Source organism: Leguminivora glycinivorella, chromosome 14, assembly GCF_023078275.1.
Source record: "Leguminivora glycinivorella isolate SPB_JAAS2020 chromosome 14, LegGlyc_1.1, whole genome shotgun sequence".
In the NCBI taxonomy this organism is placed as follows: Eukaryota; Metazoa; Arthropoda; class Insecta; order Lepidoptera; family Tortricidae; genus Leguminivora; species Leguminivora glycinivorella.
This window is the reverse complement of record NC_062984.1, coordinates 10526194-10542082: the sequence shown is the minus strand read 5'-3', so window position 1 is coordinate 10542082 and position 15889 is coordinate 10526194. Positions and strand designations below refer to the sequence as shown.

Sequence of the window (15889 nt, the reverse complement as noted above, 5' to 3'; positions counted from 1 at the left end):
TTATATATATTTTTGATATTTAAACCCCATTGCACCACAACAGGGGAGAAGGTATTTCACTTCCGCCTCGTTAGATTTTAAAAACGTTGTATTTATCGTGATCAGCGACCCGATAAATCATAAAAACGATACCCATATTGATTTTTTGACTTTATCACCCCCTTTTCACCCTTTTAGGGGTTAAATTTTCAAAAAACCTGAAACACGTATTCAGTCATATGTCTTAAGGAATCTTCCTGTGAAGTTTCGAATAAAATAGTCAAACTAATCTTGTTTCCCCACACAAACTTTGAACCCCCATTTGACCCCCTTAGGAGGTGAATTTTGGAAAATCATTTCTTAGTGCTCCTCTACACTACATAAGGAACCTACGTGCCAAATTTGAAATCTCTAGGACCAGCGGTTTCGGCTGTGCGTTGATATGTCAGTCAGTCAGTCAGTCAGTCAGTCAGTCAGTCAGTCAGTCAGCTTCTTCTTTTATATATTTAGATAGACATGAACATCTTGCAACAACCCCAAACGTTTATTTACTAAAATCAACATAAAATTATTTATTTACATGAACATATTTACATAATTATATAAGAAACTAACGCCGTGGCTTGCGTGGGCGACGGTCGCGCGATGGTCGCGCGACGGCGATGCGACGCATACGAAATCAAACCTTATCGATATGGAAGTATGAGACGCGACGGCGACGGTCGCGCGACCGTCGCCCACGCAAACACAGCACCGTCTCAGCTCCAACGGATCAAGATAAAAGCGGGCGCAGCGGCAGAAAGTGCCGAAATTTTGAAACGTAATAAATACAAAAGTCTTGGCAAAGAATACCTTTTTGTACCTTTCGGCGCAGAAACTCTAGGTCCATGGGGTCCCAGTGCGAACAAGTTGTTCACAGAAATCGCGAAGCGTCTGGTTGAGGTAACTAGTAACCGAAGAACTGGCGACTTCCTCGCACAACGTATCAGCATTGCGATACAGCGAGGAAATGTCGCCAGTATCCTTGGTACAATGCCTCAAGGGCCTATTTTAGACATTAGCTAGCTTTTAAGTTTAGTCTTAATTTCTTATATAATTTTGTAAATATGATCATGTAAATAAAGAGATTTTTTCCATCTAAAAAAAAATTAACTTAAAAGCTAGGTAATATCTAAAATATGCCCTTGAGATATTACTATGTATTATTATGAGGTATTATTATGTACCAAGGATGGTGGCGACGTTTCCTCACTGTATCGCAATGTACGTAGTGCGATGAAGTCGCTAAAATCAACATACATTTTCCGTGACATTAACGCTATCAAATAAAAATGTGTTTCAGATGCAGGAAAATTTGCCAGGTATCGCAAATTAGTATAGAAATAGTATGAAGTTCTATTTTTGAAATTATTACAGTTAACTAAAGTCAACTATAATGAGCTTATTATAATTGAGTCGGAACTGCCATAGAGTATCCAACACTGAAAAGTTAGCACTTATAGTTTAGGTAGTCTGTGGTGGCCTAATTGACATATTACAGTCGACAAGTAGAAAAATATGTTTTTTTATCTGTCGCGTTATCGGCCAATCAGAGACGGTTATTACAAACAATTGGTTGCTAGGTAATTCGATGTTGATACAACGGTGAACGACTCTATTAACATTAATTTTAACTTGCATGAATATTTCCGTCCATTGATGATGAAGATGATGACTCGTAGAAAAAGTATTGTATACAATAGTGATATAATTAAGCTTTTCACTCTCGTACCGTACAAGCTTCGTGGCCTAAACATGGTACTCGACTGAAAAGCTTTGTATTATATCACGATTGTATAAAATACTATTTAAAGCTTCAAAATTCGAGGTGGAAGTTCAGTATTCAGGAATAAGAGGGGAACTCTAATCTCCTTTAAACAGACAGTTGCCGGCCTAGCCGAAGTGCCAATCGTTGACGCTAAGGGGCGATCGAAACGCGTTCTGTCTCTGTCGCGTTACTACAGGAGAGCGATAATACAATTTAATCAGGCCTGTACACCATAAAGGGGTAGGCAGAACATATGCAACTAGGTACTCATGTTTGGGGTTGAAAGAAAACGAAATTGTGACATTGCAGTGAATAGTGCCGTTTGTACTATGCCTACCATCTCCAATTCTCCTTAAATTGCTCAAAAGTTAACTGGAAGAGATCCCTTAAAGGGATGAGTTCGCCTTTGTACTAGTGATAAGCTCTTTTTTTGTGTGTTGTATTATTTTCTGGTACAATAAAGTGCTTTACTATTACTATTACTACTACAAATTGCCAATCTTTCGCCTACGCCACAATTTAAATAAATAAATATTGGGGGACACCTTAGGGTGAATTGCAGAAAATATATACCTTTTGGATTTAGTAACTAAACTGAGAAAAAACGAAACTGATAATTGCTGTAACGAAACTGATAACTTAAGGCGTGGAACACATGGGAATAAAAATGTTGCCCGGTTCTATATAAAACAGAATTATCAATGAAACATTATAATTCTAATCAACAATATTTATTTATTTTAACCACAGGCTTACGAAGACGAAGCGTAAACGACTGTAATGTTGGCTAGGTCCCTGTTCACAAAATTAACGAGGGAGGTATTTACGTTCCACAACATTTTAATCGTGAATTAAATTATTACAAACACATTTTATGTTCGCGCGGACCACTAACATCGTTGTTCGCTAAAAGTTTCTCCGGATTATAATTATGTATTCTATTTTGTGATTCATAATTATTTTGACGACCGGTCTGGCGCAGTTGGTAGTGACCCTGCCTGCTACGCCGCGGTCCCGGGTTCGAATCCCGGTAAGGGCATTTATTTGTGTGATGAGCACAGATATTTGTTCCTGAGTCATGGATGTTTTCTATGTAAGTAGTGTAATATTGGTGCACCTGGATCAAAGAAGATCCAGGTGCCACCAATATTACACATTAGAATACTAATTTGAATCGATCGATCATTCAAATACTCATTTTGCATCCATTCAAGATGTCACGTATTCAAGTAGTGAGGTATTATAATGCTAGTAGGTACATCTAGCTACCACCAATATTACATATATTATAATAGGTACTAATTCGAATCGATCGATCATTAAAAAATTTTTCGTTCACTTAAGAAGTCTCATATTCAAGAAGTGAGGTAGCAGAATACTTGTAGATTACGTAAATGTAACTGCAATAAATATTAGACGTTCGAATACTTTTCAAAGCAATCCAAGAAATCATCATTCAAATATTAATTTCGTCTCCATTCAAGAAGTCATGTATTCAATGGAACTAGCGAGATAGGAGAATGCTTGTACTAGGTACATCTAGTTGACTCGTTTTACCTACCTATTCAAATATGTGCTAATTTTACATCAATTAAGGAAGTCATGTATTTAAGAGGGGGATATTTAGAATATTAGTAGGTAATTAACACGGTATAACTATAATCGAGTTTTTGTATACATTGAGGTATGTAATCTGAAATCTCTAAATAGAAATGTCTACCCGATATGAGTAATGATTTTGATTTCGTACTGATGAGTTAGGTACTGTTCTCTTAATAAGATATTATTTTATAGTTTTATGTACCTACTCTAGGTAATTAACATTGAGGTAAAAGTTGGATATAGTTAAATGAAATTACGTGTACTTTTATAATGTTTATTAACTTAAGAACTATGTTCATATTACACAATCACATTAAATTGTACCCTTATTCGATGGTGTACCCATGTGGCGTATCTGAGGACAAACCTTCGTCTATCTTGTCAATTACTCTACGCGTTAATTCGTAAACTTGGTCTAATAACGTATTTTTCACTACATATTGGGCACACAGCTCGGCATTACATTTACATATATGTTCAAAGTTCTCATTCAATTTGTTACTGTCGTAAATTTCTATTTTGATGACTTTTGTACCTCCATTCCGATGTGGTTTTTTGATAAACGAGTAAACGGGTGTTGCCTTCCTCTTGACCCCCAAGGACAGACGTCTCACCCCTGACTCCCGTTCACTCTGACTTTGAGTTTGGGATGATGCCAAAGGAACGAAGTTGAATAGGTGTTCTGATGTATCCTGTAATTAATAATTAAGTTATTAGTTTAATGTTAACTACGAGTATTAACTTTTAATTAAATGAAAACTTGAAATAAGTTACATTAATAATAAAATATTTTATTGCACACAAAAAAAAACATAAGTTACAGAGAAATCCGATGAAATTAACGAAGTAGGTGACTACAGGTGGACTTAGCGCTAAGCAGACACATACATTAAAAATTGTATTTACTTAATTATTATTTTATATCAATTACGTATGAGTAATGTAACCATTATAATTTGAAATTATTTTATAATAATAATACAAACACTCACTCTAAAAAAAATACTTACCGACATATTTTCCGTAGAACTAATCGCGTTGAATATATAAGAGTAAATAATATTTTCACTTATTTTCGGGGGTTTATATCTGAAATTATTGTGTTATTAGAGTTCAAAATCAAACGTTTAAAAAAAATGACATCACATTGTATTGAGATACGATTGGATTTACGATGTTAGCAATAATGCACTAAAGCAAATAAAATATACTAGCTCCGATCGCGACATTGTCTGTTTTTCTAAGATTAAAACCATAAAATGAATTTAATGAATAAAAAAAATATATGGTAAGTACCTTCACGTATTTGTTTTATATTATACACGGTGATCTGATTTTGCTGCGTTGTGGGATTTGCAATCGATGATTGTTTCCACCGACTAAGTGCTGAGTTGCGTTTTTCAATCACGTTGACAAATTTCATATAGGTATTGCGTTAGCTCCACGTGAATTTTCACTACTTAAGCTCCTCAGATCGATCCTCTTGATTCATTCCGCTACACAGGAAGCAAGGAAAACCCACTGTTCTCTCTACTGAAGCTACAAGGACATCATCATCATACAATGTAAGTGTGAATAAATGTATATTGTAATGTTGCTTATATAATTTTGACGACTTATCTGACCTACTGGTTAGTGACTAGCTACTAAGCCAGGGGCTTCTGGGTCGAATCTCAGTAAGGGTTTGTGTGATGAACACATATATTTGTTCCCGAGTCATGGTTGTTTTCTATGTGTTATTATGCGAGTACCTCGCAACGCAAACTTACTGTAGGACTTAGTAAGAATATCCTATATTATTTATTTATTTATATTCGCAAAGTAACAAACTCGTAAAAATAATTAATCATTATTCAAATAAAACAACGTTAGAGTAATGGAGAATTATAATTATAAATGAATTATTTTAATAGCACATTATTTATTTTATTTCCAGGTCAAAACCCTCGTCCCACGCTGAAGATTTATATCTCTCATCCTCCACGGAGGAAGATTCGTCGGCACCGCCGCCGCCACCGCCGAAGGTTGACGTGATCGACAAAAAGAAAAAATCCAAGCCGCCAACATCGACGAGCTCGAGCAAGAGGTAGGTGTATACATAAATATTAGATAGTTGTGTGTTCTCAAAACCATAAAATAGCCTTTACGTAGTATTCTAACGCAGATTATAAATTAATAATATTTTAATAGTAACTTATTTTTATTTCCAGGTCAAAACGTTCGTCCCATACCGATTCGTATCTCTCATCCTCCACTGAGGAAGATTTGCCAGCACCGCCACCGCTACCACCGAAGGCTGACGCGGTCGAAAAAAGAAAAATCCAAGCCATCGACATCGTCAGCAAGCTCGAGCAAGAGGGTCAGAATAGCTCCTGTGAAGCCGCGGCACGGCACTGCAGCGGAACTATTCGGTGCCGATAGCGATGACGAGGGATTAGAAGCGAACCAACCTGCAGGGGAGGGTAAATTATTATCGTACATTTCACGACGACTTGCGAACGGTTTTGCTCGTCAGACAAATCCTGATAAAAAGGGCACCCACTTTGTTGAGGTCAAAGTGTATAAATGCGATGATATTGAAAAGGTGACACCAGTAAATCGATGGCGTCATGCTGTAGTAAATATTAAAAACCGAACCGATGATAATACTGAAGCTTGGAGACACTTGGCTAATTTTATTCACGCAACGCGAAAGGAATACCGAACATGTGCGCCGTCATTTGTTAGCAATTATTATTGATCAATTTAAGCCCTCGTATATATCTCTTATTACCACACTTATTAGTGCATCTGTAATAAAATACGAGGATTATAAATAAATGACTAATAAATAACGAGCTGATATTTGTGGTATTCCTTTTACGTTCTGTGAATAATTTTAACTAAATGTTCAAACGTGTTAGAGTGAATTTATTTCTTTTTCGTACATAGAATTATTCCTTTTTGTAAAATATGGGACCAATTGCATAGATTGAACTATGCGTGGATCCAACTATCCTGAACACAACGTAAAAGTAATAGCACAGATGTGAGCCCTCATTTATTTGTTGACATCTATTAATAATGTTTTTTACCCATATTCATTTTGAATTACATTACCTATGTTATGAAATGGAATATAAGTATTATATAATACATACTTTAATTAATTATAAATGTATATCTATTGTAGTACTAATTTGGAATAAAATGATATCTATAAAGTGTGTTATTTTGTTTACAGTGGGATCACGTAACCGTCCGTTATCCAGAACTATTTTAATGAAATGTGACAAATGTCAAATTAAATTGCCTAAGAATGAATACAATGCCCATTTGAGAACTAATTTACATAAATCGAATTGCATATTGAAAACTGATTTGAATAATATTGAAATTATAGCAACAGCCTTTAAAAACAGAATAGTCACCTATCGTCTGAATGCAACACAAAATGAATACGTAACTCCTGAGACGTTTTTGTGTGATATCAAAAGTAACATTATGAAAGTTGTAGAAATGTCATTACGGGAACATAAAAGTATCAAAATAAACTATGAGCTTTTCGTTTACTTTACATTACCTCATTCAGGCAAACAACAGTTAAAGTCATTCAATACAAAATATGATGTTATTTATGAAAACACAAATATCAATGAACTGTTTGAAAATACGATTGAACATTTAAAAAATAAAGTTATAGAATTTGAGCACCGTGAATCAGGCTGGTCTTTTGTCGCAATAAGTCATTTAGAAGTTAACGTAAACAAGTATTGTCCGATGCGAGGAGGTACTTACATACCTTTACCCCCAAGTGTCAAAAATACTAAAAGCTGCATTAATATTCAAAACAACGATAATTGTTGCTTTTTATGGAGTATACTGGCTGGTCTATATCCTGCAAAGAATAATGTGTGTCGAACTAAATCATACCCGCACTATTCAGATGTTTTAAATATCGATGGAATGTCATTCCCATTATCAGTCAGCGATATACAGTTATTTGAAAAAAATAACCCTGATATAAGCATTTGTATATATGGATTGGATAATAAGTATGCAGTAACAGGTCCTCTATATAGATCCAAATCAAAGAAAAATAATCATTTTAATCTATTATATATTGAAGTCGTTGGTAAAGGACATTACTGTTTAATTAAAGACCTGGTACGATTAGTTAGAAGACAAGTAACTTTACATAGAGGCCACATGCATTTCTGTGACTCATGTTTGCAATTTTTTAAAAGCGATAATAAATTTAAAACACACCATTGTTCCGAAATTGTAACAGTTTTACCTAATGAAAATACTGTCATTCAATTTAAGAACTTCGAACGTAAACAAAAAATCAATTTTATTATATACGCTGATTTTGAAAGTATGTTAATTAATTGTAATTCAGACAGTAGTAAAAATACGCAAAACCTAAAAAAGCATGTCCCGACATGTTTCGGTTATTACATATGCTGCTCGCACGATGCAAGTTTGAATAAATATGTTTCTTACAGAGGTGAAGATTGTGTAAAAGTTTTTGTTGAATGGTTAATAAACGATATTCATGAAATTCACAACATACTAATTAAAAATAATCCTATGAATCCATTAACATATAAAGAAAAGTGTAATTATGAGAATGCTACACACTGTCATATTTGTAAGCAGTTTTTATTTGGTGACAAAGTCCGTGATCACGATCACATTACATCAGAGTACAGAGGTGCAGCTCATTCACTTTGCAATTTGAAATACAGAATCTGTTCCTTTATACCAGTTGTCTTACATAATTTGACGGGGTATGATAGTCATTTATTTATAGAAGAACTTGCAAAGTACCCCGGGTCTATCAAAATAATGCCACAGTCCAAGGAAAAATATTCAAGCATAACAAAAACTATATATTCTACTAACAAATCGAGCGCCAAACCAATTGAAATAAAGTTTATCGATTCTTTTCAATTTCTTAGTTCCAGTTTATTTGAGTTAACCAAAAGTTTGAATAAAGAGGATTTTGTTAACTTGTCTAAAGAATTTACTGATACCCACCACTTTCAGTTATTAACACGTAAAGGTGTTTATCCCTATGATTACATTGATTCCTGGTTGAAATATGAAGACAATAAACTACCGACAAAAGAAATGTTTTATAATACTCTAAAATCTAAACACATCTCAGATATTGATTATAATCATGCCGAAACTGTGTGGTCAGCTTTTAATATAATGACTTTAGGGAATATACTGATTTATACTTAAAATGTGACGTCTTGTTGTTAAGCGATGTGTTTGAACATTTTAGAAATACAAGTTTGAAGCATTATAATCTAGACCCAGCCTATTATGTATCTGCACCTAATTTAAGTTGGGATGCTATGCTTTTGTTTACAGACGTAAAATTACAGTTAATACACGACTTAGAAGTATATCAGATGATAGAAAGAGGGATACGTGGTGGATTAGCCCAGTGTTCTCTTCGGAATTCAAAAGCAAACAATAAATACACCCCTGATTTTGATACTTCTAGACCCACCTCATATTTGATGTATCTGGATTGTAACAATCTCTATGGTTATGCTATGAGACAAAAATTACCTGTATCAGACTTTGAGTTTTTAACTTTAGATCGGGTTAGAAATTTTGACATACTGACTATACCAGAAAACGGTGAACATGGATACATTTTAGAAGTTGACATGAGTTATCCTGATCATTTACACGATCTGCATGCCGATTTGCCTTTTGCACCTGAAAGGTTTGTTCCCCCAGGTGGGAAGTCAGAAAAGTTAATTGCAAATTTATATGACAAATACAACTATATCATTCATTTCGTACATTTGAAGGAATGTTTAAAGAACGGGTTAGTGTTACAGAAAATACATCGCATTCTACGTTTTAGACAGTCTAACTTCTTACAAAAATATATTGATCTAAATACTCGATTACGACAAGAAGCTTCTACTTCATTTGAAAAAGACTTTTTTAAACTATTAAATAATGCTATATTTGGAAAAACAATTGAAAATAAGCGAAAACATTTACATGTTCAATTAGCAATAAAATGGAAAGACAATGACAATAAAACAAACAAACACTTAGGTGCAGAAAAAATATTATTAAAACCTAATGTAAAGAATGTATCCATATTTAATGAAAACTTTGTGGCTGTTCAATTAAGTCCTGAAAAATTTGTTTAGACCGCCCGATTTATATTGGATTTACAGTTTTAGAATTGGCAAAAACACATTTATATCAATTTCATTATAATTTCATTAAAAAAACGTACAAAGAAAACGTGAAACTCTGTTATACTGATACTGATAGCCTTCTTTATAACATTATTACTGATGACTTTTACAATGATCTAAATAAAAACATATCAAAATATGATACTAGTAATTATGACCACAATAACCCTTATGGTATACCTAAACTAAATGCTAAAGTACCTGGTTTATTTAAAGATGAATTTGGTGGTACGGTAATTACTGAATTTATTGGATTAAGAGCAAAACTGTACTGTTTAAAAAATGTAAAGAAGACAATAACGAAAGCAAAAGGTGTCACAAAACCTATAACGAATAAATTAAGAATTAAACATTTTGACAAAGTTTTGCAAACAAAAAAAGTGTATACCCATAATATGAATATGATTCGATCAATCAAACATGTTTTATATTCACAGCAAGTTGATAAAGTAGTTTTAAACTGCAACGATGATAAAAGGCAGATATTGCCTGACAATATACAAACATTACCATGGGGGCACTGTAAGACTATATTTTAAATTATATAATAATGTGATACTAAAATTTGTTTTTGTTTGTTTTTTTTTGTACCTATCTGTAATAATCTCCAGAAATTTAATAAATTTATTTACTCTGTTAATCAATTGTTTTATTTATGTTAAGACATATCCTATAAAAAGCGTTGAGATATCATATTTTTTTCATAATAACAATGAAATTCATTAAGCATACCCAAACTCTGGAAGTAAATAATATAATCGTTGAAAATGACGTGCATAAAAATACAAGACATAGTACATTATTACCTAATACAATCCGCTGTATAATATGTGGACCTTCAAACTGTGGTAAAACTAATGTAATATTAAATTTATTATTACATGAAAATGGTCTAAAGTTTAAAAATATCTATTTGTATTCAAAGACCGCTTTTCAACCAAAATATCGCTACCTCCAACTAATTATGGAGAAAATTCCAGATGCTAACTTTTTAATATTTAATGACAATAAAGACGTTATCCATCCAAATGATGCTATGACCAATTCAATCATGATTTTCGATGATGTTGTATGTGAAAATCAAGTGAACATTAGGAATTACTTTGCTATGGGAAGACATCGACAAATTGATTGTTTTTATTTATCGCAAACTTACTCCAAAATTCCGAAGCAACTGTTAAGAGACAATGTGAATCTCTTAATTGTTTTTAAACAAGATGATACTAACTTAAAACATATATACAATGAACATGTAAACACCGATATGGATTGGATAAAATTTAAAGAACTTTGTTCAATTATATGGGATGATTGTTTTAGCTTTTTATTAATTAATAAAGATTGTACACTAGATAAAGGACGATATAGACAGGGGTTTGATACATTTATTTACTTTTAAATTTCCCATTATTTAATGTTTTAAATGTTGACGAAGGCTCACTTGAAACTGAGTGCTCGTATTAAAAGGTTGGTGTCAAGACTGCTGAAATGGATACACATTTAAAAGATCAACTTATCAAAGCAGTAGATAACATAAAAAACAAAATAAAGAAGATAAATAATGAAGAACATGAAAATAATATTAATTTAAAAAAAGTTTTTAAACCTATTACTGAACCATTAGAAAACCTCGTTATGCAAAGTTCTTTTGTTAAACCAGCTATTAACATGACTACAAGTACAGATACGAGTGACAAATCTCAGAATTTAAATGATTCTATAGGATACAAAAATTTCAAAGAGATAATTGCTCCTGATCAGCATTCAGAATATTATGAATACTCTAATGTTAGTAATAAAACTTCTCAAGAACAAAATAATGATACACTTCTATCTCTAAAAAAAGAAGACATGATTGATTTATATGAGGACATCAATATACCATTCGGGATTCGTAGCACGAATAAAAAGTTGATGATGGGTAATTCTGATGTATACTTGTCTTTGGTAAATAAGACTTCCGATACTGAAAAACAATATGTTATTACTATAGACAACAAAAAATTTGAATTAACCGCAGGGTTGAAAGAACTATTGATGCGAAACAAACCCAATCTCAGTCTTGTTACTGAAAAAGATAAAACTGAATACAAAGAAATGTTAACCCGTACAAACGCACATAAACGAGATTTTGATCCAAACGGAAAATTAAAAGGAGACAAAGGTATAAAATATTGCAGTATTATCAAACCTCTCTTTTCACAATTACTTGACACTAACATTAAAACAGGTGGTAACTTACCTGCATTAAAACATTATAAAAGTAACACAGATTATATTTATTGGGATGATCCAAATGAATTAATTGAAAGGCTTAAACTTTTGATTGCATCCAAAGACGCTGGAAACACCAACCATGATAATGAAATTATATCAATTATTGAAGAATTAAAGGAAGCCGGTATTGTAAAGCAATAAAATAAATTGAAATATTATGTTAATGCTCAGTGAATAAATAAACGTGTCTTAGACATGACAAATAACAATGATATTTATAATTGTAAAGCAGAATTTAATAAAGTATTAAGTATAAAGGAGGAAAATATATTATCTAATACAATAAATACAGAAATAATAAACAAAATCGATGCCTGTATGAAAAAGGTGATGAATATAGATAAAAACATTTCGGTTTTAATGAATCGAGTAACAAAAGTTGAAAAGAATATTTCTAACAAAGAATTTGAATATAATATTAATAAACATTATGAGCAAAGCGGACGTCGTAAATGAAATTCATAAAAATGCAAGGGTGAATTTTCCTCGAAGAAGCGTCATTTTAAGAGATATTGATGACCTCTGGCAAGCAGATTTAATAGATATGCAGACTTTTTCAAAACTGAATGCTGGTTATAAGTACATATTAGTGATTATTGACTGTTTCTCAAAATACGCTTGGGCATTTCCACTCAAACGTAAGACTAAAGAAACCGTATCCAAAATGTTTGAAACATTATTATCAAGAGGACGTAAACCAATCAATTTACAAACAGACAGGGGTAATGAATTTTATAATAGTAATTTCAGAAAAGTTGTTCAAAAATATAATATTAATCATTACTCTACATTTTCCACCAAAAAGGCATCAATAGTTGAAAGACTTATAAGAACTCTTAAAGCTAAGCTGTATAAGGAGTTTAGTCTGAAGGGTAATTATAAATGGGTCGATGGAACTCTTGACCAGAAAGTTTCAGAATATAATCATACTTTTCATAGGACGGTGGGAAGAGCGCCGATCACGATCAATTGTAGTAATAAAGGAGTTGTATTACAAAGATACATTAAGAATTTACTAACAAAGAAAAACCCGGTTTGCAAAAGGTTTCGTATTGGAGATTTTGTAAGAGTTAGCAAGTATAAAGGATGTTTCGAGAAACGATTTACCCCTAATTGGTCAACAGAAATATTTAAGATAACTAATGTTCGAAATACTAACCCCACTACATATTATCTAGAAGACGCCAAGCGTAGGCCTATTTTAGGAGCATTCTATGCGCAAGAAATTCAGAAAACTTTGCATCCTCAAGTTTATCTTGTTGAAAGAGTGTTAAAACGTAAAGGAAATAAAGTATATGTTAAGTGGCTCGGCCTTCCACCGAGTGAAAATAGTTGGATTGATAAGACAAATCGTTTGTAATCGGGTTTAAATTTACTTTCACTGTTTTGTACACTCATTTGTATTTCAAACTCTACACTATAGAGACCAGTACAGACATATCCAACATTTAAATCTATTTCATAAAAAATGAAACGCACGAGAAATAATTCTGAAAACGAAAATAAGAAGAAACTTAGCAATCAGAAATTTGGAGCTGGCTTAAAGAAAACTTTTAATAATCTTGTTTCACACACTAAAAGACATATCAGTAATCTAAAGCCAAAATGTAAGAACATGCTAATGGAATTAGCGTATGCTGCTGCTCAAGAATTAGCATCGGACTTGCCTATACAATTACCCAGAGTGATACCAGTACCTAAAACTGGCGGATTTCTACCATTGATTCCAATTTTAGCAGGATTATCGGCTACAGGAAGTTTAGCAGGAGGTGTTGCGGGAATAAGAAAAGCTATTAACCATTATAAATCAGCAAAACGACAACTAGCTAAATTAAAGAGACATAATATGAAAATGGAGGGTAAATGTATTGGAAAAGGAGTGCATCTTAAACCCTACAAGGGTGGACTAGGAATTTATGTTACAAATAAAAAAAACTAGATGGCAGGCTACCCAATAGAGCATTGAGTAATATCGATATAATAAAACATTCGAAAAGTATTCCTTACTTTCGTGGTGTATTCATGAGAGATGAATTACCACCAAAACCATTACCGATGGAATGTGGTGTTATTAATTTAGATTCATCTGAAAATAACGGTACTCACTGGGTAGCCTATGGAAAAAATAAAAATTATATTGAATATTTTGATAGTTACGGAAATTTAAAACCTCCAAAGGAATTCATAAAATATATGGGAGCTAATATACGCTATAATTACGATAATATACAAAAAAATCATTTATTTAACTGTGGGCATTTATGTTTAAAATTTCTGAATTCATTCTGGCAGAAATATTATTAAATAAGTAAACTTATGTGTTTAATAAGACCAAAAACATAATACAACAATATTATAATAAACGATATCTTCTACCGTATCACATTCAACCTCGAACAGTGTCTAGAATCGGGTGTTAAGCATACGTTTACATAATTTTACCTTACAAAATCAAGTGATACATTATGTATGTTTTCAATAAAAGCGGAATTACAAGAATACCATCGAATATTCAACTCCCAGTCTTCAAAGGAGCAAGTCGATTAAATTCTAGCAAGAGAATTACTAAGAGCAATAAGTTATTTCTTCGTTCTCTTGGGTTTAAAATAAAATAAAATACTTATAATAAGATGTTGCATATCACAGATATTCCACAACAAGATAATTCAATTGAAAGCTATACCATCCATTCATACAATCCCTACAATCATAGCTTTAAGGAAAATGACGAAATCAGGATACCTATAAATCAACAAGATGTGTATGTATTACCATCTGCAAGCTCCATTTACATTGAAGGGTATGCAAGTGTATGGCGAGTAGATGCTGCTGGGAAAAAAATAACAAAAGATGTAAATTTTACAAATAACCCCATATTATTTTTGTTCAAAGATATAAGTTACGAACTAAATGGGATTGAAATTGACCGGAATAAAAATTGCGGGATTACTACAACGATGAAATCTCTTATTTCAATGAATGAAGGAGAAAGTAAGAACGCTGCATTGTGGGGTTGGGATCTAAGCGGGAGTATTCTAAAGCAAGGTCATTTCTCCATTATAATACCTCTGAATAAAGTGCTTGGCTTCGCGGAAGATTATAATAAGATTTTAGTCAACTGTAGGCACGAACTTGTACTAAACAGAAGTAATTCAGTTTTAAATAGTGTTGTACTTGAAGAAAATGATCAAGTTCAAATTGATATCCATAAAATCCAATGGCGGGTACCACATGTTAGAGTTTCTGACCGTAATAGATTGCCACTACTAAAGTGCTTAGAGAAAGATCGATCTATACAACTAGCATTCCGGAATTGGGATTTGTATGAATATCCACTTTTACCTAAAACAACAAAACATGCATGGTCAGTAAAAACCGCTTCCCAGTTAGAAAAGCCTAGATATGTTATATTAGCATTACAGACTGATAGAAAACTAAACAAACTAAAAAATTCTACTATATTTGATCACTGCAATATAACTAACGTCAAATTATTTTTAAATTCACAGTACTTTCCATACGATCCTCTTAATTTAAAATTTAGCGAAGACAAATTTAGTATATTATACGAAATGTATGCCAACTTTCGTCAGTCGTATTATGGGGTCTGTGTCGATCCTCTGCTTAATCTGAACACATTAAAAAAAACTCCTTTATTTGTAATAGACTGCTCAAGGCAGAACGATTCATTAAAAACTGGCCCAGTTGACGTTCGAATAGAAATCGACTCCTCAGAAGACATACCTGATAAAACGACAGCCTATTGTTTAATTATAAACGATCGGCTTGTCGAGTATAAACCTTTGAGTAATATAGTAAGGAAATTATCATGAATGTGATTTTGGATGTTCAAGGATTTAAAAATGAAAATAATCAATTTATACCAAAAGAAGTGGCGATTATTTCTCAAAAAAGTTTTCTTGTGTTTCTGATCAGCCCTCCCCATCCGTTCTATACCTTAACAAAGAAAGAACGTTCACAAGTCTCTTGGGTGGAAAAATAC

The 15889-nt window shown here is 32.7% G+C and overlaps 3 protein-coding genes across 4 annotated transcripts in view; 2 read left to right on the top strand and 1 right to left on the bottom strand.

The window, feature by feature from the left end:
* Positions 1-15889, top strand: part of LOC125233180 (allatostatin-A receptor) — a 255394-nt gene that overhangs the window by 63933 nt on the left and 175572 nt on the right. The gene's annotated exons all lie outside the window — the stretch shown is intronic.
* Positions 3649-4825, bottom strand: LOC125233184. Of its 2 annotated transcripts, XM_048139075.1 has the most exons (3): positions 4685-4825; positions 4399-4477; positions 3649-4080 (listed from the first exon to the last, which is right to left on the bottom strand). In XM_048139075.1, the coding sequence occupies exons 2-3, from the start codon at positions 4402-4404 to the stop codon at positions 3715-3717; spliced, it is 372 nt and encodes a 123-aa protein (XP_047995032.1). In that variant the 5' UTR covers positions 4405-4477; positions 4685-4825; the 3' UTR covers positions 3649-3714. The 2 variants fall into 2 exon arrangements, with proteins under 2 accessions (XP_047995032.1, XP_047995031.1); XM_048139074.1 differs by lacking the exon at positions 4685-4825 and having other exon boundaries at positions 4399-4522.
* LOC125233537 lies at positions 4820-5809 on the top strand. The gene is made up of 3 exons (XM_048139590.1): positions 4820-4953; positions 5325-5474; positions 5599-5809. Coding segments are annotated over exons 1-3 (363 nt in total). The 5' UTR covers positions 4820-4951.

Bases quoted from the DNA above. Each gene is read 5' to 3' on its own strand.
- LOC125233537 (XM_048139590.1), top strand. The intron at 5,475-5,598 runs GTAGGTGTATAC...TTTTATTTCCAG, and splicing joins TCGACGAGCTCGAGCAAGAG to GTCAAAACGTTCGTCCCATA.